The sequence below is a fragment of the Morus notabilis genome, unplaced genomic scaffold, assembly GCF_000414095.1.
Source record: "Morus notabilis unplaced genomic scaffold, ASM41409v2 Scaffold5, whole genome shotgun sequence".
NCBI lineage: Eukaryota > Viridiplantae > Streptophyta > Magnoliopsida > Rosales > Moraceae > Morus > Morus notabilis.
In genome coordinates this window covers 522,937-545,832 of record NW_010363077.1, presented here as the reverse complement: position 1 = coordinate 545,832, position 22,896 = coordinate 522,937, and the positions used below count along the sequence as shown (strand labels likewise).

Here is a 22,896-nt window from a genome sequence, read left to right as displayed (position 1 = left end):
GTCTTTTATATAAAAATTTAAACATTATTTATCGACATGATCAAATTGAAACCCTCAAAGATATAATATATTCTTTCCAGTGTTTCGTCTTCACTTTGTTTGTTACTTTTACTTATATTTATCTACTGTACAGACCAAGTGGATAAGCGTAAATTTTATATAATAATATTTCAACCACAATGCATGGTAGTTAGCTAGTTTGTACGCATACTACCATGTTTTTTTTTGAAAGCATATTACTAACTGAGTTATTTAAACCCCGTTCATTTCACCGATTCGAATTTAAAATTCGAGCTTTGTTACAGTAAAAAGCTCTCAGAAATAGTCACATCTAACTTTTTTACTACAGTAAAAAACTTTCACATAAAACAACATCTCAACTCGAATTAAAAACTCGAATTAGAGAACTAAACGGGTATTTAGTAAATAATTGAGAGATCTCAAATTCGAGTCTTATACGAATTAAAATGAGGATGATTGAGAGATCTAAATATTTGAGACTATTTAAAGACTGGCCGTTTAATATTCATTAATTTATTATGGAATTAAAATGACGCATTACGCCTCTCACATAAGTAGTTAAGTACGTCATTAATTAGAGAAATTAATATTTTTGTCTTAAACAAGTAAAAATTAATTTCTGACCAGAATTAAGGTACTTCAAATGAAGATGTGTACTTTGACAAAAATGATTGCTTATGGTGGACTAACTTTGCCAGCGCTGCAGTAGAGAAAGTCAAGGGTGGGTGAGTCTCTTAGTTGCGTGTGGATTTTAAGGATAATTAACATATTTTGAAGAAGAAAAGGACGAATTAAACAAGTTATATAGGTTAACTAGCTACTTTATCTTCTAATATAATCGGATAAATCTTAAGCAGCGATGTTATGATCATATACATATAAGTTTCTTTAATTTCTTCAAATATATTTATAAACTGGCGTCCTACTTTTCAAAAGAAAGACCCGGAAGAAACCTAAGAATATATTTCGACGGATCTCAATTTCTAGTGTCCGCTTTTCGTAATCGATTAGACATCTTTATGTAATTTTCTTTATTATTATTTTTTTATATAAATTTTTTTGTACGTGTTGACTAAAGACTCATCATTTCATCCTGAAAAATGATATGAAGATATTATCCAAAAAAAAAAAAAAAATGATATGAAGATTATTGTTAGGGACAAGTCGTTTACGAATTGATCTAAAGTTAATATTCCAAATACGTTGGCCCATATTAATTAATATTTTTATCTGGGTAATTTTTTTTGATAACTTTTTTTGTTGAAATCGTTCTTTTTTTTTTTTTTGGATAATGATTCTTTATATTTGGGTTAGTTTATTACCGTCTGTACCCTGCTCATAGAGTCAAAGAGCCCGTTTAATTGGATGATTCGTTCTCTGATTTGAATCATAGTTCATGATTTGTTACAGTATTTTTCTCACAAAAAACACACATAAATCGAAAATGGTTCTAATCTCATGGTTCTAATCTATGAACCAAATGGGCAAAAAGTGTTTTTGTTGAAATTGTTGTTTTCTCTTAGCGTGTTAATTTGTTGATTCTTTTTCTCGCAGAGGTTTAAATGTACGGATTTAGAACATTTCAACTAATTACACTGATACTTTTCAGTTCGATCGACATCATCACACAACAAACCTCAATTCAAAAAATTTATTAAAAATAAATATAAAATTAAAACGAGTTAATAAATCTGAAGATAATCCAAAAAGTTCCTTTAAAAAAAAAGATAATCCAAAAAGCGAAGGAAATGATCATGAAGGCGAAATTCCGGAACAATTAATGAACTACCATTCTCACAAGTGTATTAATTTAAATTTCTTACAGAAGTTTTCTTGCATTTGTCTACATGTTTTTTTTAATATTAAGTATGCATGTTTGTTTGGTGGTTATACATATATATATATATATATGTGTGTGTATATATATGCATATCAACTTTTGTATATCTTGTTAATTTCCTAGCCTGGTTATATGCACAACAAATTCTAAAACTTGATCATCTCAAACTGATCCGTCAAAGAATCAATTGCAAATTATTAAAAAAAAACAAAAAAAAAAGTACCGGACAACTATCTTCCAGTTAACATAACAAATGTGAAAATTACTGAAAAAAAAAAAAAATCTGAGGTTTCTTTTGTTTTGTTTTGTTTTTGTTTTTGTTTTTGTTTTTTTGTTTTTGTTTTTGCGCTACATCTCTAAGTACGTGGAAAAGGGCAATAATTAGGTAGATTATTGAACAGGTTAAATTAGCTAGTAGCAGATATTAGACTTTTCAAGGCATAAGTTTGGCGTGTGAAAAAACAATGTCAACGAGAAGAAAATTTTAACCTACCATCTTTATAAAGAAATTTTTCCTTCAATGCTAAGGCACTGTATGTATTTATTTATTTAAACAAGAAATTCCTCGGGACAGTTATCAACTTCTAACGACGTATATCGCGTAACAAACAATATTGCTAGATCGAAAAAAAAAAATACTGAGACTGTTGTTTTTAGGGTAGATTATTAAAACTTCACTAATATGCTTTCGTCATATTTAAATGTCAACCACTAAAATTAACCATAGACTTGCCTTACTTATAATCACATTCACAGCATGAGAATACTCATACAATTAGGACATGTTTGGTTCATGAGAATAAATCATATGGTTTGATCGAGAATTTAAATTTTTATGAGAAAAATACTGCAGAATAACTTTTTAAATACAAATTTTTGTGAGAGAAGTACTGCTTTGAACCGGATTCAAACCCCTTTACCAAACAAGGTCGTAGTGTTGTAGTTAATTGTATGGTTTAGGGGGCTTGATCTGTTAATACTAATACTTTCCTGTTATAGTTTGGTCTTTATGACGGGTACTACGTGCATGCACCTTCTGCTTGTTTAATTAGAATCTTTCTTTATTACTATTTTAGAGAAAATGAAATAATAATAATAATAAATAAATAAATAACATCTTTCTTTAACCATCCAATGCACGACAACTACGTGTACGAGATAAAATAATAACAATAACACTGGAATTAGAGAAATCAACTTGCTCTATGGTTCCTAGAAAACAGAACACGAAAAGCTTGTCATCAAAATAACGAAGACTTAATAAAATACAGCTACAAATGTAAATATATAGAACATGTCAATAACGTTATCATCATGAGAGAGAAGTTAATTTGGGCAACCGTCGTCCAAACATCCCATTCAAAAACGAACTCTTGTACTTCATCTCCAAATAACAAACCAATTAATAAAGATATTCTGACTTTTATACGAGATTCATCAAACGTTGTGGATAATGAAATGTTGCATATTATTATTAATTGACCAAGTAAGTAAATTCATATTTTTAATTGGGAATTACAGTGAATTTTCCGCATAGCATGGTAAACCAACCCACGCAAAATATTCGAAAACGAAAGCTATAGCGCTTGGCCTTTGTCAAAACCCATTTGATCTAGCTATTATCTATTTCGTTACGTAACTGCTTGTTGCCCTACTATAAATACAACATTTTATGCTTGTGTTGAGATATCACAAAACATTAATAAATGTATTCTACTAAGAAAAACATATCTCCTCAACACTTTCTTATCCATATATAGCTTTCACTCTTTTTTTTTTATCCTTATTATCAAAATCTCAACTTTCAACGATATTATGGCAAGATTTGCCATTTGGCTAGCGTGCGCTTTAGCTCTTTTAGCTTCCTCAATATCCTTCGCTGCAATAGTGGAGCATTCTTTCAATGTAATTATTTCTTTTGTCGATAGTCAAATCATGATATAGTTTCATTTTTGGTTAACTTAATAGTTTGTAAGGTTTGCACATTTTACTTCCTTTATATATACCTAGTTTTAAGTTCCTTAATGCTTTAATTAATAACGTATATATTTTCGCGTGCAGGTTGAAAATTTTGTGGCGACGAAGCTCTGTCGTGAGCAAGAGATAACGGCAGTAAATGGAGGATTGCCTGGACCAACAATAGGCGTTAAAGAGGGTGACACTCTCGTCGTCCACGTCTTTAACAAGTCGCCATACGGCATTACTATTCATTGGTATATGAATTATTGAATTAGCTCTAGTGTCATGTATTATATGCATATATGCAAATATATGTATATATATAATAGTAAGTTGGACCCAAAAAACAAAAAAAAACGAAAGAAGAAGTAGTAGAGTTGGTACTTGAATTTTTCAATTTACGGTTTGACTGTGACAACAAAGCGCGCGCTTAGAAGTTACTTTTCGATGTTATCAGCTACCCTAACCTGATTAATTAGCATCATCTTTCGTCCATTAATTACTAAGGGTCATGTATTATATACATATATGCATATATATATATATATATATATATAATAGTAAGTTGGACCCAAAAAACAAAAGAAAAAGTAGTAGAGTTGGTACTTGACTTTTTCAATTTATCGAACGGTTTGACTGTGACAACAAAAAGCGTGCGCTTAGAAATTACTTTTCGATATTATCAGCTACCCTAACCTGATTAATTAGCATCATCTTTCTTCCATTAATTACTAAGGGTCAGTACGAAAATAAATAATAAATACAATGCAATACTATGTAAAGTGCACCTAACATTATATATTAGTTAGATTTATTAACTTTTTTTTTAATATGTTATGAAACTAAATATCATCTTGTATTATATATGAAAATACAACATAATAAATATATCTTGAATAATATGACAATATAAGCTATTAAACATGGACTTAGGTTTAATATAATAATTAACTTTTGATTTTTCTATGCAGGCACGGGGTATTTCAACTTCAAAGTCAATGGGCAGATGGGCCATCAAATGTTACTCAATGTGCCATACCTACAGGACAAAGTTATACCTACAGATTCAACGTCACCGGACAAGAAGGAACCCTTTGGTGGCATTCCCATGTTTCGTGGCTCCGAGCAACCGTCTACGGTGCGCTTATCATTCAACCTAAACACGGCCGCTCAGCCTACCCTTTCCCTAAACCCCACAAGGAAATACCCATCTTACTAGGTATGTAATAGATGCAAGTATTATTCTCATGCAATTTTTATTACACATATACGTATATATATATAGCTTAGTTAAAATATTCAAATCATATTCTTAATATGTTATCTCTTAAAAATAGTGATGATGGAACAAATATTGATAAAATATTTATGTATATATATGATTGAACTGCAGGAGAGTGGTGGAATGCTAATGTGGTGGACGTTGAGAATGAGGGACTTGCCGCTGGTATAGCTCCGAATATCTCTGACGCTTACACTATCAACGGAAAACCTGGTGATCTCTACCCCTGCTCCGAAAATGGTACGTAAATACACATTAATTATAAAGAATACTTATAATTAATAGGCCTCTAATTAAAGAACTCTAATGCATGAAAATAATTAAATTTTTCAGAATTCTATTATCAGAATACTTATCCTAAAATTAATTTAAATTGTGTTATAATCAGATATGTACAAGATCAAAGTCGAGCGAGGCAGGACGTACATGTTGAGGATCATCAACGCCGCACTCAATAACCAACTCTTCTTCAAGATTGCCAATCACACGATGACTGTTGTTGCCATCGATGCCAGCTACACGGATCCCTATGAAACCGACGTTATCGTCACCGCTCCAGGCCAGACCGTCGACGTCCTCATCAAAGCCGACCAGCCGGTCGGGTCATACTACATGGCGGCTCGTCCGTACGTCAGTGTTCCTCTGCCGACTGTCATACCATTTGACAACACAACCACCAGGGGCATTTTTGCCTATGAGGGTTCCGAGTCAAATAACCCCGTGATGCCAACCCTACCTGATTTCCTTGACACCCCAACGGCTCACAAGTTCTACACCAACCTGACAGGGCTCGCCGGTGGACCCCATTGGGTCCCTGTCCCGCTCGACGTGGACGAACACATGTTCGTGACAGTCGGACTGAGTACGGAGCCGTGTGAAGAGATTAATGCCACGTGCCCGAACGGGCAAAGATTCTCTGCTAGCATGAACAATGAATCGTTCGTTTTCCCGCAGAACGCGTCTATGCTGGAGGCATATTATTATGGCCGTGTGGACGGAGTTTACACCACTGATTTTCCCGACAACCCTCCAATTGTATTTGACTACACGAACCCGAGCTTAAGCAACGTCGAACCACTGATTTTTGCGCCGAAATCGACGAAGGTGAAGAAGCTGAAGTTCAATTCGACGGTGGAGATGGTGTTGCAGAACACGGCGTTACAAGCGGCGGAGAACCATCCGATTCACATTCATGGTTTCAATTTTCACGTGTTGGCTCAAGGCTTTGGTAATTACGATGCCGTCAGTGACAGTACGAAATTCAATCTCGTTAACCCTCAGATACGTAACACCATCGCTGTTCCATCTGGAGGCTGGGCCGTAGTAAGATTCCAAGCTAATAATCCAGGTTGGTTAAAACATTCATTTCTGATATTGGATTGGTTTCCAGAGTTCTTTGTGTATATTTTTTTGAATGCAAAAAACATTTCATAAATCAACAAATCAGGAAACTGACAAAAACCTTGATAGAACAAACTAAAATTAATAGATCCGTTGCATGTTAATACACGATTTTAAAGTCCGATAATAGACGTAAGACACATGTAAAAAATTAGTGAGACTCAATTTTTGTTAGTACTTAGTGATTAGTATCGTCAGTGTCAAATAGCATTGCTCAACATATATAGAGTTGTTATTTACTGTTTATACCGTATCAATTATTTTTCACATAGGCCCTTCTTATAAGTTTTGATTTGATTTTTTTTTTTTTTTTGGGTTTATATACCATCCGAGTAAGACTAGTCAAATATATATAACTGAAAAATAAAATATTTTTCATAAGTTCTGATAATTACGTGAACGACACAGGTGTATGGTTGGTACACTGCCATCTGGACGTGCACTTGCCTGTGGGAATGGCCATGGCATTTGAGGTTGGGAATGGACCCACTCCATCATCTACTCTGCCACCTCCACCGTCCGATCTACCCCGGTGTTAAATTAGATATGGTGGACAAATTTCCTCTGAATACAAGTCATAATTGATCGCTCTATTTTATTAATTTGTTTGCTTTCGAAATAGATAAATAAAGTTTGTAAGAGGTGGTTAAGTTGCAACCACTATTCTTTCTTTCCATACTTTTTGAATTATGTTATTCTTTTATTGTTTGAATTAAAACATAATCAAAATCCTTCTTATTTTTCCCTAAATTCTTTATTGTTTGAATAAAACATAATTTGTTCTTATTTTTTTCGATCAATTCTATGTTTTCGATATATACGCATATATATATATATATGCCTCTCTATATACTAGCAGACAAGAAGCAAAATGTATTCAATATCTCGATGTGCTGACAATATGACTCATAAAGTATGAAAACTTTATTCATTTATAAATACGAAATTCATAGCTCTTTTATAAAGAGTTAATAATTTACTCTTAAAATTTTATTCATAACTTCAAAAAACAAAATATTATATATATATATATATATATTTATATATATATTCATGACTGGATTAAGGTTAAAGCTGAAGATGAAGCTTTAGGTGCTCTTGGTATTGCAACATCATGTGCGCATGCTTTCGGATTTACAATATGGGTTTCATTAATTGTTTTCTAATTATGTATTGTGTTCTAATTTGCGCTTATCTCTTATACTTTAAAAAGCTGAGATCATTTATGTTACTACTAATGGAGTCAATTATGGAAAGAATGTGATTCTACGTACGTTGCCAATTTGGTTTTTTGGTGTTGTACTTGTGTGTTGACCCCGAGGTTCAATTAATCAATCGTAATCTTTGATTGTATTAATAAACAATTGATTGGGAAATTACTAACATTAATCTCAATAGACGATTAGAAGTTGTTTGGAAAAAAGTTATGTAAGTAATTAAAGCTACTCAAAGTTAATGAACAAGATATCCAAAGCTCTCAGAATCTAAAACTTGAAAATATATTATGAGCTTGAAGAAAAGAATCCCACAAAACCAATAGACCTATAGGTTTATTGTTAAACTTATTTTTAGAGTGTATGAGTTTAATTTTTAATCTTTACGCTTGATTAATATAATTATTTTACTAAAAAAGATATTAGTCAAGAAACTCATGCATTTTAAAGAGTATCTATCTCCTTTTCCGTAAGTTAAAATCTCATATGTAGTCTTGTAGTATATGTGAGACTATTTTCTTAATTTTTGTTTCAAATGATATGGCTCAATGCACATTTAGAATTACAAACTTTTAAAAAGTTGCATAAATTATTTTTAAATGTTTTCAAAAATGATGAGCAACATTTTTGACGTATAGTTTGTTCGCAAAATTACATCAAAACTGAATTATTGAAATTACATTTTAATGTGTCAAAATTGGACAAAAGGGAAGCTCTCTGACTGTACCGCACTTCTGATGCTATAAATAATTAAGATTTATATACCGTTGAAAAGTACAAACCGCACTTCTAACTGAACTATTACTTTGGAGAATGACGACGAAAGGAGTCTCAACAAACCGGTCTTCTTAATTTGTTATTTTTTTTATAAAAAAAAAACCATGGAATATGGATAGGCACTCATTCAATCTACACTTGGTAATTTATCTCCTTCCAACAAGAGAGTCAAAGAAAAATCAACCTTCGTACCTTGACGTTTGATCAATTTTTTAGAAAAACCTTTCTAAAAGTCTCTCAAATAATCTAGGGTTCAATAGGACTTAATGGCCTATTATTGGTTGTAGGTAGGGGTGTTTAAGGAATGAAATCCACGGACTAGAAATCAAGCCATAATCCAATATAAAACTACCAAATTGCCAATTTGTTATCAATCAAAAAGTTTTTCCGATCCAATTTAAATCTCTCAGATTTCATAGATTGGATTCTACGAATTTAAAAAACTTAGACCTTTAAAGTTAATAAGCATAATAAACACTCATTTTTTTCTCTATTAGAATTTAAAAATTAAAAAAAAAACCCCCTAATAAAACTCGGAAACCAATTTATTATAGCACAATCAGTTATGACAAATTAGCTTCAATAAAACTTAAATTATTGTTAATTTTGAAAAGTAATGCGGCAGATTATGACAAGCAAATAGATTAGTTTTTTTTTATTTCTTTGGATCTATTAGATATTTTTGTTTAGATTTATTTGCTTGGTCTGCCTGTAAATATTCGAAGCAGTATATTACATGAAACTTGTTTTGATAGGATTAACAATGCAGAGGAAGATGAAGTCAAAGATTAGGCATAGATTGTTGCAATTTGGGATTTGCACTAGTAGTTGGAATGTTGGATGGATGCTTATGTTTTTATTTATTGATAAATGATAATCATTTACTACCTTTGTCAATGTTAAAAGTGTTGGTGAAAAGGTTATTATGCTCCATCTGAAGCAACCTATGCTTCTTGTTTTTATTTGCAGATTTTTCAATTTGAAGTTGTATGGTGTGACGATTTGTTTGGTACCATTAAGCAAAATTAGAATTCGGAAACTGATTCTAATTGAATTTTTTTACTTTTGTTTGTTGTTTAGAAATCAAAAGTCGATCCTATTCAAAATTTTGAAAGTATTTTTCTGTCCAAAATAAGAATAATGTGTCAGATTATAAAAAAATTTGTTTCAGTATGATCCTATTTGAAATTTTGTATAAGTCTGACAGGTTATGAGTCAAAAATTTGACAGATTATATGTGATAGTTTGACAAATTATGACCCATAATCAGTAAGACTATAACCAGTGCGGGTGTAACCTGTCAAACTATAGACAGACTATGACCGGCTGTCAGTGTAACTTGTCAGACTAATCTATAGTCTGATAGACTATGGTCAGCACGAGCATAATTTGTCAGACTATGGATCATAATTGGATTATAATCATCATAGTCTGTCATGCTATGAATCATAGTCTAAGACACTATGGAGCATGGTCATCTTAGTCTTTTAGACTATGTATTATAGTCTAACAGACTATGGCCGCCACGGTCATCTTAGTCTTTCAGACTATGATACATAGTCTGACAAATTATGGCCGCTAGAGACGCCGCCGGACGGACCCTGGAAATGCCGCCTGAAAGCGGCCACCCGAAAATTGTCGGACGGCTGCGCGAAAAAGCTGTCGGATGGTTGCCGAAAAGCCGTCGGACAGCCACCGGAGTTCCGCCGTTGGTCACCGGACACACACTGGAGTTCCGCCGCCGGTAGCTAGAGACACGTCGAACGGCCACCAGAGTTCTACAGTCGGTCGTTGGAGACCCTGCCATCAACCGCTGGAGTTCCGCTGCCAACTGTTGGAGACCTCGCCGGAGCTCTGTCACCAACCGTCGATTGGAGACAGCCAACATCTTGTAAATACCTTTGAGGGTATTTTAGTAATCTACATAACAGGCCTTTGATTGGGCTTAGTCTAAAGGGGTAGAAATTAAAGGGCTAATGTTTAGGGGTTAATAATAGTTTGGTGATCCATTTTAAGGGGTAATTGTAAAAATCTCTCAATATTAAAGTTGTTGTATTTGCACCTCAAAATTTTGTAAATGCCCTCAATGATTAATACTTCTCTTATAAAGATTTAAAAAATCTATTCTTTTATAGATATTATTTTTATAATACCTAATTTAATCCTCTTATCCTCTCACTTTAATTTTAATTTATTATGATTTATACAACAATATAATCCCTTTCACGTTTCAACTATTACTATTATATTTTCTTTTGAAAATCATTATAATTTTGTCAATATTTTTGTTCCTCTTAGCTTTATTTACCAATTGCCTTGTTATAAACGTAAGAAATTTATCATGGAATGCAAGTTACAGAAGTACAAAAAATTATCTCAACAGATTAATTGTCGAGTTGGGGTGTGTGTGCGCGTGTTTTTTTTTTTTTTAATTTATACGTGTTAATATTTGCAGAAACGCACTAATTGTTTTTTACTAATTTAATTAAAATTAACTTCATCGTGTACAACAGTTCTGAGATTTTCTTACAGACCCTATTATTCTATGCTTTGAATCTAATTTGATTGTGCTATTTATCCGTTTTTAGTAATTGCTTGTTTGCATCACAAGAGCATTGAAGTTACTTGTAGGCAAAAGAAAGAGAAAAAAGAAATGTTGGGGGACGGAAACATTCACTTTAGTTGTTAATTTCTATCGTCATGTTTTTACGTGGGTGTGTGATGTTTTTATTTCTTTATAAAAGAATGCTGCTTTTATCATAGTTAATTTAATTTGAGTTATATTAGTAGGTTTTAATGTAATTTTAAAGAAGGATAAAACTATAATAAAATTAAATCATGATTTAGTAGGGACGCTAAAAAATTTAGTGGGTGTAAATATAGTCACTCTTAATATTAATATAATGTAAGTGAGAGATATTAATACCTTAAACTTAATATATAAAGTTGGAAATATTTTACAAAAATTTAAAATATTATACGGGCCGGCCCCCAAACTCTAAACCTAAGCCTGGCCCTAATACTTTTTCGGTTAATGCTAGTTACTTTCACATTTATATTAAAACAAGAAAAAAAAAGATCAAAACTAATGTTGTTTGATGTTTGACTCATTATTATTCTCCTCATAAGTGTAGTTAAGTTGTCTCTTCATATTATTTTAGGAAATATGTTTCGTCAACGGCCAACTAACCACTATTTGATCTATTACATAACCTCCAAAAATTAAAACATTTACCAAAATAATAATTAAAGTTTGGTGGCAAATTAATTTAAAAAAAAAAAAACCCTAGAGATCAAACTCTGCATCCATGTAATCTTTCAACCTTGATATGGATTAGATTACCTTGGGAACCAAGAAAATCTCAAAAGAAAGTATTAATGAATTCTTAGATTTAAAAAGTCAAAGCCTAAAATATCGGGCCTATTTGTTAATGTTTTCAAAATAATTTTGTTTTCAATACAAAAGTAAAATGAGATTATTTTGAGAATCATTTTGAGACCGATTCTAAAATTACGTTTGGTTGGTTTTTCAAGAGATTGCTTTGAATATAATAAAAAAGTGAAATCGTATTTGGTTATAATTATTAATTAATATATTATAACATTGTTGACAAGTACTGGGAAATGAAAACATAAAAAAAAAAAAAACAACTTTCAACCGTTTTTTAATTTTTTCACAAAAACCATTCTCACTTGCTAAACAAGCACAATTTGAATACTGTTTTCATTTTCATGTCTCAAAAGATGTGCAAAAACGTTTTAAAAAACAAACAAAAATCAATTCCAAACGCACATCATTTCTGTTATTGATGAATTTTGAAGCAACACCATGGAAGATTAGGATCTTACCAACAACAAAAGTCTTGCCCTCAGAAATTATAAAAATATCTTAACGCAGAATGAGGATAACATACACATATCTATCAAACGAATATTTGTATATAATATTGTAATGGAACATGTTTTTTGCTATTAAAAACTGGACACACTCATAAATAAGAATATATATATATATATATAAAACTTGTTTTTCCGCCAATTATTTTCCAACTGCTACAAAAAGTTACAAAATAACTCATAAATAAGTAAAACTGATCACTTCATCAAATTGTTACGTCGAATATCTCTGCCCAATCATTGTTTCCATATATTGTAATATTTTCTTTTTCGAAAATCTGTATCGTAATACATTGATAATGTTGGATAATTATATGGTGCAACAGAACATTTCTGGCAACACTCTGATAAATTTAGAAGAATTTATTTGGAGTTTAGAGTTAAGAGTATTTCATTAATTTAGTCCTAATTAGTAGGATCCGCAGTAGCAGTTCCTAATACTAAAACATAACCTAACTATTAGCGGGAAGCAAATTTTTATCTTTTTTTTTCTTTTAACAATTGCATAATTGATTGTCATTAATCTTGACATGAATAAAATAAAAATCCTATTGTAAATCCTGGAATAAATTAACTAAACCTTTTGGTCATGGACGCATTTTCTTAGTCATCATTTTTTAGGTTAATTAGAGCTTGTTTAGAATGTATACTCAAACCATAATTCTTAATTTTGACGTTTAAAATTCAAATTTTTGTGAAAGAAACTCTGTAGCAAAATTAATGATTTAAGTTTGAGTATATAAAACGAACGGATCCTTAGTTAGAATGGACAATTAGCGTCAAGATTGTAAATCTTATCCAACTAGGTTACTACTCGAAAGACTTTTCTTAATCATTGATTTTGAGTAAAAGTTGGATTAGTAAACTGTTTAATCCTTCACTTTCTAATAGTGAATAAATAAAAGGGATACTTGGTCCCTAGTCGGAACATCTTTCTATCGAACAAACAAAAAAAGCCCTCTGTGTTTCAACAACTCAAGTTTCTGACTTAAATGAGATTTCTTTATACAAACTTTGAATACCAACTTATACATATATGTTGTTCTTAGTTAGCAAGATAACGATGTTTATGCTAACACACACGTGCAAGGGAAAATAAAAATAAAAAATAGAGAGAGAGTGGAAAAAAAGAAAATAATTACACTTTCTACTTAAATACTCCATTAAACTTATTTATTAGCTATATATCTATACGGTCGCGCAATCTTGATGTCTCTTTCTCTTCTATATATACATATACATGTATATATATTATATACACATATCATATATGTGTGTGTGTATATATAGATGGATGGTTTTCACAATAAAACCTTACGAATGTATATATGTGGACGCAAACTTAGAAGGCACAAGTTGATAATTTAACTAAAGAAATTGCTTGCCTCTATTTCCTTCCTTTCCACATCTCTTTCTCATAACTCATGAAGCTATATTCTCAACATGGAGATTAGATCATCATTTGCATTGTTGCTAGCTTGTTCGTTAGCTCTTTTAACTTCTTCACCAATTGCAGCCGCCGCAATAGTCAAGCATTCTTTAATTGTAATTTACTTCCCGATGATCATTATCCCTTTTAGTTTTAGGTTTCTTTTTTTTTTCCTTTTCTCCTTTTGATTTTCTCAACTGTCGACTTGCCGATTGTTTTAGTAGTTTAGAAGCCTACATTATGATTTACTTTTTTCTAATTAACTTTTTCACGTGTTATTTTTTGTAGTTCTTCCTCATCCTCATGATCACCTTATAAGATTCGTTATATTTTGGTTTTTTTGTTTTTTTTTGTTTATCCTTGTTCCATTCTCAAGTACTAGTCCAAACAAACTACACCCTCGACAATATTTTCTCTAATATTTATTCATAGTTTGCAACGCACACAATATACATACATATATATATATATATATATACATATATGTTTTCTTATAAGAACGTACTACTATCAATAAACAACGTTAGTTAGTTATATATATTATCTTTGGATTTTTAAGCAATCACAATTATTATCAACTTTATAGTATATGAAATTTGTGACTAGCTGGAAAACGAGTACGTAATAACAAATGATGGATTTGTGTACTTCTCCTCTTTATTATAAAGTAGATACGTTCCCAGAGCTTAAATATTTACTTGATCATTAATTATACTAACTAATTAATTTTTTTTGTTTCTATGTGGTTCGCTCAGGTGAAAAACCTAACCGTCAACTACTTGTGTAAAGAGAGTAATAACTGCAACAAATGGAAGTTTGCCAGGTCCCACAATAAGCGTACATGAGGTTTAGGGTCTTGAACCAGTCGCCATACAACGTCACTATTCATTGGTAAGATTGATCAGTTCACGGTTTAGTGTGTGTGTCTATATACTATATATATATATATATATATATATATATACACACACACACACACATACATATACTGTGATAATTAGTTCACGGTTTAATTAGTACCTTAAAAGAAATAACTAACGAAATAGTCGCTAGTCAGTTGATTTATCGAAATATTATTTTCAGCACTCTTTGACTTTAATGATTAATCACATAATTGGTCACAACCATGATTGGAAATTACTATTTTGATACATACTGTAGAAAAATATTTGTAATACATACGTACCATGCTGCTCTATGTTTTCCTCCATGATGCAAACCAACTAACTTGGATAATAAACAATTGATTTGAAGGTTGAATTTTAGTTACTACGTATATCTTTATAATATATACGCATAATTCTAATAATTTGCTTAGTCTTCTTTTATTGTATACTGATATCATCAATCCACTTCCTGCTAAGATAACTAAATGGAACATTGTTAGGTAAAATCATAAATGACAATATAATAGCTTGATTAAGTTACACTACTTTATTCTAATAATGTCAATACCCTTTGGTGGCATGCCCACTCCTCTTGGCTCCGAGCAACCGTGTATGGAGCTCTCATCATCTACCCGAGATCCGGGCAATCCTTTTACCCGTTTCCTAGACCCGAAATGGATATATGCATTTTATTGGGTATGTCACTCATGCAATTTCTTTCTTTCTTTCTTTCTTTCTTTCTTTCTTTTGTTTTTTCTTTTCTTGAAAGCAAAGTAAAGAGAAGAATAAACTGAAACAAACTTTAGTACATTCCAACAAAATTGAACTAAAATCGTTACCCCACGTTCATGTGCTTAGAAATTCTCAGCTAAACATAATTTAAGAACTAAAATGATTGAAAATTGCGTACGTGACCCGATACTTTTGTAACGCCAAAAGCTCGTACATGACACTTTTTGATATAGAGATAAAATCATTTTAGTACCCTCTAATACTATAACAAAACATCTCGTATGTACCTTATCTTTTTAATAATTTAAATCATTAATATTAGAATTATAGGTTTAATTGGTTACACGGATAACTTATTGTTTTTTTTTTTTTTTTTGAATAATATAGCTGTTGTGACCCATTTAATGAAAAATATTGGCAAGGGCACAATAGACATTTTAGGTACTAAAAATCAGGCTTGAGTACTAAAAAAACATTCTAAAATCTAAAGGTACCGTTTTAATAGTATTAAAAAGATGAAGTACCTGCAAGATGTTTTGTTATATTAGATGGTACCAAAATGATTTTATACTGATGTGCCTATTAATTTGTAGTAATTATATATGCCATACTATTGACATATATAGAGCATACACGAAAGGATTTACATAGCAATAGTATAATATCACTATTGCAAATTCATATAGTAATATTGCTAAAAACGATTTACATACATGGATATATACGTGTGAAAATTGCAGGACTCCCTACTAATGTTGTGATTCCCAAAATCACTCTCTATGCTACAAGCGTTCTTTTTATGGTATAAATCAGCGGGATCTACACCACTGATTTCCCAAACAATCCTCCAGTGAAGTTTTGATTACACAAACTTGAGCCTTAGCTTTAACCAATCTTTGCTTTTCGCGCCAAAAGTAACCAAGGTCAAGAAATTGAAGTACAACGCGGTTGTGGAGATTGTGTTTCAAAACACAGCCCTTGTCGGGATCGAAAGCCATCCTATTCGTCTTCATGGTTTCAACTTTCACGTCTTGGCTCATGGTTTCGGCAACTGTGACGCTGCTGAGGATTGTAATAAGAAATTCAACCTCATCAACCCACAAAGTCGAAACACAATTTCTGTGCCAGTCGGTGGTAAAACGACAATATGGTGATGGAATGGTTTTTGCACTATTATTCACTAATTCTGTGTGTGTATATATATACAATTACAAAGCTGATTCTAAAGAAACAAATATGGTAACAAATATGTACAGCTGCTATGCTACAGATAGACCATTGACTTATATTTACAATGAATGTCTTGAATCATGGATGAGATACGGTGAATCATGAATGGTTATTTGATTTATCAGGTGGTTGGGCAATTGTCAGATTTCAAGTTAATAATCCAGGTTAGTTCATGGTAATATTATTTTCACTTTTTGAATTTTTCTGAATAGTTTTGTTTAGACAAATGTCACAAAATAAGTTTTATGTGAAATGAGTGCTAAACTCAGACCTTCGTTCAAACTCTTTTTCTAACTATAATATCTTTTCTTGCCGCTTGTTAGATTAATTTTGCTTCATAAATTTATCCAAAAATAAGTCACCATTTGATAAACCATTTACATAAATTAAAATACGGCCCACAATTTATTGATAATGTAATTTTTATACGGAAAAAAAAAAGAATATATCGTATGGTAAGTATATTCAATTGTTCGTTTGTATAAATATATATTGGGTAATTAGTATTATTAGCAGTGATATTTTAGTTTCTAAACTTTTAATTTTTGTGTATTAGTTCATGAACTTTCATTTTTTGACAGCCTTGATCCCTAACAGTACTATTAACCAATGATCGTTGAAATTTAATAAAGATAATCATGTGTAATCGCGCGGTAATTTAAAATATCAAGAGAAGAATTACATTATATGCAAAATTTATCTTCATTACTATTAAAATATGTTGAAAGTTGTATCATTTTGCACTTACTATAATTATTAAGGTAAAACTGTCGGCCATTATGCGATAAAAATGAGATTATCAACATTAAATTTTAGAAATTGTTCATCTATATTAGGGTCTAGAGATTAAAACTGTTCAAAATTGAGAATTCATGGACCAATATGTCAATATTAAAAGTAAAGAGCTATGGTCCATATTAAGAGTCAAGAGTTGAAAATGTCACTATGTTCAAAATTAAAAGGACTAGCACCCTTTTATATACTTTACGTGTTGTGGGATTTGTCTATGGCTTTTGAGGTTGAGAATGGACCCACTCTCAGATCAACGCTTCCTCCACCACCGCCAGACCTACCAAAATGTTAGACGGCTGATGATCGTAAATAAACCTCTGTTTCATAAGGAGGAAACAAAACAAAAAAAAAATTTGTCGTCCTTCGATCTGGGATAGATGAAGTGAACAACACTTTTAGCGACGACATGAGTATCTGAAATATTTTGTTGGATTTTTTCTTGATATATCCTGCCTAATAAGCTTTTTAGCGACGTCATAATCGTCGCTAAAAATTAATGAAATTTTGTGGAATATTTTGGCGGTAAAAGTTAGATTTTCTACCGGCAGAAAAATTTTTAGCGACGACTACAAACTAAAAAAAATAATGTTTGCGGCAATTAAAAAGATGCTGAAAATTAATTAACTTTGTAATCAATTAATTAATTTAATTAACTCCAAAAGTTATTTTACTATAAATATGGAATTGCGTTCTTAAAATTATGGATATATACTTACTTTTAAGAATGTGAAACGTCTATTTATATTGTCATTACATCTAGATCGATCCTCCATAAATAATTCGTAATTAAAGTTAGGTAGAATCCGTTAGTCTCTTTAATTACATCTCATCTTTATTCTTGAGTACCATTGATTCTCCAATGAATAATACATTTATGAACTTATTCACGAATTGAAGGCTCTTACTATTCAAGATTGAATCAAAACTCAAGAAAATTAGTTATATCTACTTCTTTATTAAAGAAGAAATGAATTACATCTATATTAATATTTCTGGCTATTTACTTTATCATGTTTCCAAGGAATAGAATTTAGTCTGGTATTCTTAGAGGTTAATTTAGTCTGTTTTTTCTTTTGGTTTGCTTAGCGTGGTATTGTTACAGGCTAATTTGGTGTGCCTTGTCGCGGGTTAGTTTGTCGGGTGTGGTTGTTTTGTGTTTTCTCTTGAATTTGGTTGGTTGTTTGTATCCTTTGGTCGCTTCTTGCGCGTTTCAATGAAGTTGTCTTTTAGCAACCAAAAGAGATAGAGAGAGAGAGAAAGTGGTACACCTAAAAATAATAATAATTTACACAAAGAAGAAATCAAATCCGAAATTTTTTTATTTGTAATCAAACAATACAAATATTCGCTCTTCAAATAGAATGTGTAACAAAATCCCAATCCCAACAATCTTCAATGCCACTCTTCAAATAGAATATTGTTTCACAGCCCCAAATCTCCTTTCACTCTCGATCTCTCTATATAATAATATGCTATTTATTATTCCCTAATTTACCCAAAAAAGAAAAAGATACAAGGACAATAATGTAATTACAGGGGAGCAGGTGCAAGAGCGGCCGTGTGAAGCTGTCCTTCCGTGGCCACAGGTCCGGGGGCCGCGCCAGAGCTCATAAGCTCCACCATGACTCGGTGAGGGCTGTAGCGTTGTTTCTCACACAGATCAGGCAAGAAAACTCCTGCAAATATTATATTAATTTAATTTACAAATGTGCATATAATATGTTAGTTGTATATTTCAGAACAAAACAAAAGGTTACAAAATTAAAGATGAAAAGGTCAATTTGTTCTAGATTGTTAAAATAAAATAAAAAAAACTTATAATACTTTGATTGAATGAGAAGAAAATATATTCCAAGTTAGGTATATAAGAATGTCACACGTCCAAAAAATAGCCTTAATATAATATAATATAAAAGTTGTATGTGTGAGTGTGTGTGTGTAGATCTAGACAGAGCACTTTACATATGGTGGAGATGATTATAATGCTGCATGGGTAGAAGTATATAAGCATGCATGTGTATCATGCAGATTTTTTCATATAGCAAAATTTCATGTTTTAAAGTGTTTATAACTTCATTAATTTTTCCTTCTCTTTCCCCAAAGTCAACTATTGTCTTTGACAATTCCATATTTCATCCTTTCAATATATACTTTTTTGTTTTTTTGGGTCAAACTCTCGACCTTCAAATGGTTGCACACGGTCTTACCAAGTCTTAATTAGTATCCAGTTTCCATATGAAAAGCTAGAAGAAAAGTTTGAGGTTCTTAATTTTATTTACACAAATATGACAAACAAATTAAAAAAATTCTCGATATCCGTTGACTAGTCATCATGTACGTACAAATATATATGTGTATGTATGTGTGTGTATGTATATATATAATTATGATTATACACCTAATATATATGTACAAAAAATATATGTAATTATTTTAATTTGAATATAATCACCATGTAGAACATTCCTTGAGCGTATATCAAGAAAATGGCATGTCCCAAGAGGCTTCAAAAGCACTAGTAATATTTTTATATACTTATTATTAATTGGGGAGTACAATAATGAAAACATATTCTTGTGTATAGATCATTTTCTTTTTCGTTTTTGTTCAGAATAGAAATGATGTTCTTGCCTCAAGATTAATTAAAAACTTTTTATTCTTTTATATATATATATATATATATATATATATAAACTAGTTAGTACGCATACGCGAACGTGACATTTTTTAAAACAATGCTTATACAAATTGTTGGGGAAAAAAAAGAGAGAGAAAGAGAAGAAAGAAAAAGAAAATACATAAGATATTTGGGCCAGAAGCAAAAAAAAAAAAAAGAAATGAGAAGAAATAAAAATAAAAGGTGAAAATAAAAAAAAATATGGGAGGACAATTAAGAAAAAAGAAAACAAAAAAATTGAGAAATGAAAAAATGTGGGAGGACAAAAAACAAAAACCAAAAAAAAAGAGTTTCGCCAAAACTCGGCAACCACCCCAAAAATTAGATTGATCTCGTTTATATCATGTATGTAGAGATATATTATCGTCAAATGTGGAATCACCACATATATGAAATTAAATTAAATCAACTTACCCTCTCCGGCAGCCAAATTGAAGTAAAGGTCAACAATGTTGGGGCAGTTTTGATGACATTCCTGAGCGCAAAGCTTGGCCATAAACTGAGGCTCAAGAAGGGAATCAGATGAAATGCCAACAGATTTCCTGTCAACCCCGCAAGCCTCCACACACCGATCCGTCTCAATGTACTCAGCCATCCTCTCCACCACCACCTCCGACGTCCGGCATTGGTGCTCCACTCTCCCGTCTTTCCCCGCCGCCGTAGTCTCCAACAAACACCTCTTCCCCGATGACGCTATCGCGAATGCGCAAACATCCAATGGCAATTCCTCACACACAATCTCAGCTAAAAAATGAAAAAAAAAAAAAAAAAATTAAAATGTTTGTATTACAATATGTCATAATTATAATTAATAGCACAAAAATGTTACAAAACCTCATGAAATTTAACGATTTAAAAATATTTGTATTACAATATAGGGTACGTAAATTGTTACACCGCAGTCGTATATATAAAACAAAATAAAATTAAAGAAAAGGAAGAATAAAGAACATGTGTATGTATCAAATTTATACATATATATATATATATGTATGTATACACACGTATATACATATGTGTACCTAGAGCTGCATGGATGAAGAGAGAAGAGAGGAAGAGAACAACAGGTACTTTAGTTGAGAAAGCCATGATAAATTTGAGTGCAGGATCAAAATGGAAAATTTTCTTGTATTCAGAGAAGGAAAAGAAATATTTTGTGAGAGAGAGAGAGAGAGAGAAAAGAGGAAAGGCTATATGGAGAAGAAGGTATCTTCGATGAGACCAAAAGGGTGCAAAAAATGACCTATATATAGCAAGAATATGAGCTTACGTGGTTGGACACAAGTTTAAGATTCCTTAACTCCTAATAACTTTAGCTTAATTAGATATATTTAATAATATTAACGCGTCTCTATCATTTATGTTAAGGACAACGCGTTTGTGGGGCGAATTTGAAATAACTAGTCTAAGTTTGGTGGAGCTTGGAAGTCCCTCTTATTTTCTCAATAGAAGAGCCCCCACTTGGCTAATCAATATTATTTAGTCCCATTTTAATAGTTAATTTGATTTTTTATTTCTTGCTCTTTTTTTTGGCTTGTATCTAATTTCGGTTTTTGGAATTAAATATTATTAATTTATTTTTAAGTTTTTGTTTGGTTCGTGCTTTATTGTTGACGGTACTTTAAAGACGTGTAACTATTGGATGCCTGCATGTTGAAAGTTAAAATTTCTTTCTTTTTTTTTTTTTTTGTTGTTTTTTTTTAAGGAAAAAAATTGGTCTACTTTCTCTTTTTTTTTTTTTTGGCCAATTTTGATAAATTGGTCAACTTTGTGTTGTTTGGCTTTCTTTGTCGTTTTGGCTTCTCGGGTCACCTTCGAAGCTTCTAAGAATTAGAGAATTGCTGAGAAGTCATGCAATAGTGTAAATGTTTGGATGACTTTCCGTGTTGTTCATTAGTATAATCCATCAATACCGTAGACTCTAGAACGATCATTAATAAAGTTCGTAGAAATTAAGTGACAGTAACTGGGAGAAAACGACACAAGAACGATATCATGAGCTTTTCTTTATTCTTTAACATTCCACGTTCCAACTTCCAAAGTAGTTTCATCAGAATAGTAAATATGAAGAGAAAAGAAGAAAGAAAAAAAAAATAGCGTGACAAATGAAAAGTAGGAGTAGCTGACACGTATGCACGTGATTCTGCTAATCAGTTCCTTAAACTTTGCTTAATCTAATACTATGATTACTAAAAATATATATATATAAAACATTCCTATTATGTTCTAAATAGAAATATGAGGTGGAGCTAATAATCCAACACTACAAAAAAGTTTTAATGTACAATAATCCTTACATTTATGGCACATTTACTTCGCTGATTCGAATTTTTAATTTGAGTTTAAATGTAACTTTATGTGAGAGCTTTTTACTGTAGTAAAAAAATTAAATGTGATTATTTCTTAGAATAGCAAGACTCGAATTCTAAACTCGAATCGGTGAAATAAACGGGGTCTTAATCATGCACAGCATTTAAATATTTTTATTTAAGTATATTTTTACTAGTCCAAACGTATTTTATTGAGAGAGCTCTGAAAGTAGCTGGGTTACCACAGCGGGTGCAACCATCCTAAAAAAACCAAACCCCTTAAACTTAGAGGCCAAAGACCAATTACTCAAGAGGTCGGAAACAGCATTACATGATCTGGGAAACCAATCAAACGAAAGAGTAGAGAAAGATTGTCTTAGACTAAGAGGACGTTTGTTTCCTATATTCGTTTCTGATTCTGAATCATGATTCATGGTTATCTACAGTAT

General features: G+C 31.5%; 2 protein-coding genes across 2 annotated transcripts; one reads left to right on the top strand and one right to left on the bottom strand.

Annotated features, from left to right (window-relative positions):
- Positions 1-3,583: 3,583 nt before the first annotated feature.
- LOC21406398 (laccase-7) lies at positions 3,584-7,175 on the top strand. Its single transcript, XM_010103547.2, has 6 exons — positions 3,584-3,766; positions 3,923-4,074; positions 4,792-5,039; positions 5,214-5,342; positions 5,491-6,450; positions 6,912-7,175. Exons 1-6 carry the CDS (start codon positions 3,677-3,679, stop codon positions 7,040-7,042), a joined length of 1,710 nt encoding a protein of 569 aa, XP_010101849.1. The 5' UTR covers positions 3,584-3,676; the 3' UTR covers positions 7,043-7,175.
- Positions 7,176-18,805: 11,630 nt separating this feature from the next.
- LOC21406395 lies at positions 18,806-21,314 on the bottom strand. Its single transcript, XM_010103544.2, has 3 exons — positions 21,161-21,314; positions 20,553-20,882; positions 18,806-19,137 (listed from the first exon to the last, which is right to left on the bottom strand). Exons 1-3 carry the CDS (start codon positions 21,225-21,227, stop codon positions 18,992-18,994), a joined length of 543 nt encoding a protein of 180 aa, XP_010101846.1. The 5' UTR covers positions 21,228-21,314; the 3' UTR covers positions 18,806-18,991.
- Positions 21,315-22,896: the final 1,582 nt, after the last annotated feature.

Excerpts from the sequence above, each read along its gene's own strand:
- LOC21406398 (XM_010103547.2), top strand. The coding sequence starts at position 3,677 with ATGGCAAGATTTGCCATTTGGCTAGCGTGCGCTTTAGCTCTTTTAGCT. Across the intron at positions 3,767-3,922 it reads TAGTGGAGCATTCTTTCAAT|GTTGAAAATTTTGTGGCGAC; the intron begins GTAATTATTTCT and ends TTTCGCGTGCAG. Across the intron at positions 5,343-5,490 it reads CTACCCCTGCTCCGAAAATG|ATATGTACAAGATCAAAGTC; the intron begins GTACGTAAATAC and ends TGTTATAATCAG.
- LOC21406395 (XM_010103544.2), bottom strand. The coding sequence starts at position 21,227 with ATGGCTTTCTCAACTAAAGTACCTGTTGTTCTCTTCCTCTCTTCTCTC. Across the intron at positions 20,883-21,160 it reads CTTCATCCATGCAGCTCTAG|CTGAGATTGTGTGTGAGGAA; the intron begins GTACACATATGT and ends TTCATTTTTTAG. Across the intron at positions 19,138-20,552 it reads CAATTTGGCTGCCGGAGAGG|GAGTTTTCTTGCCTGATCTG; the intron begins GTAAGTTGATTT and ends TAATATTTGCAG.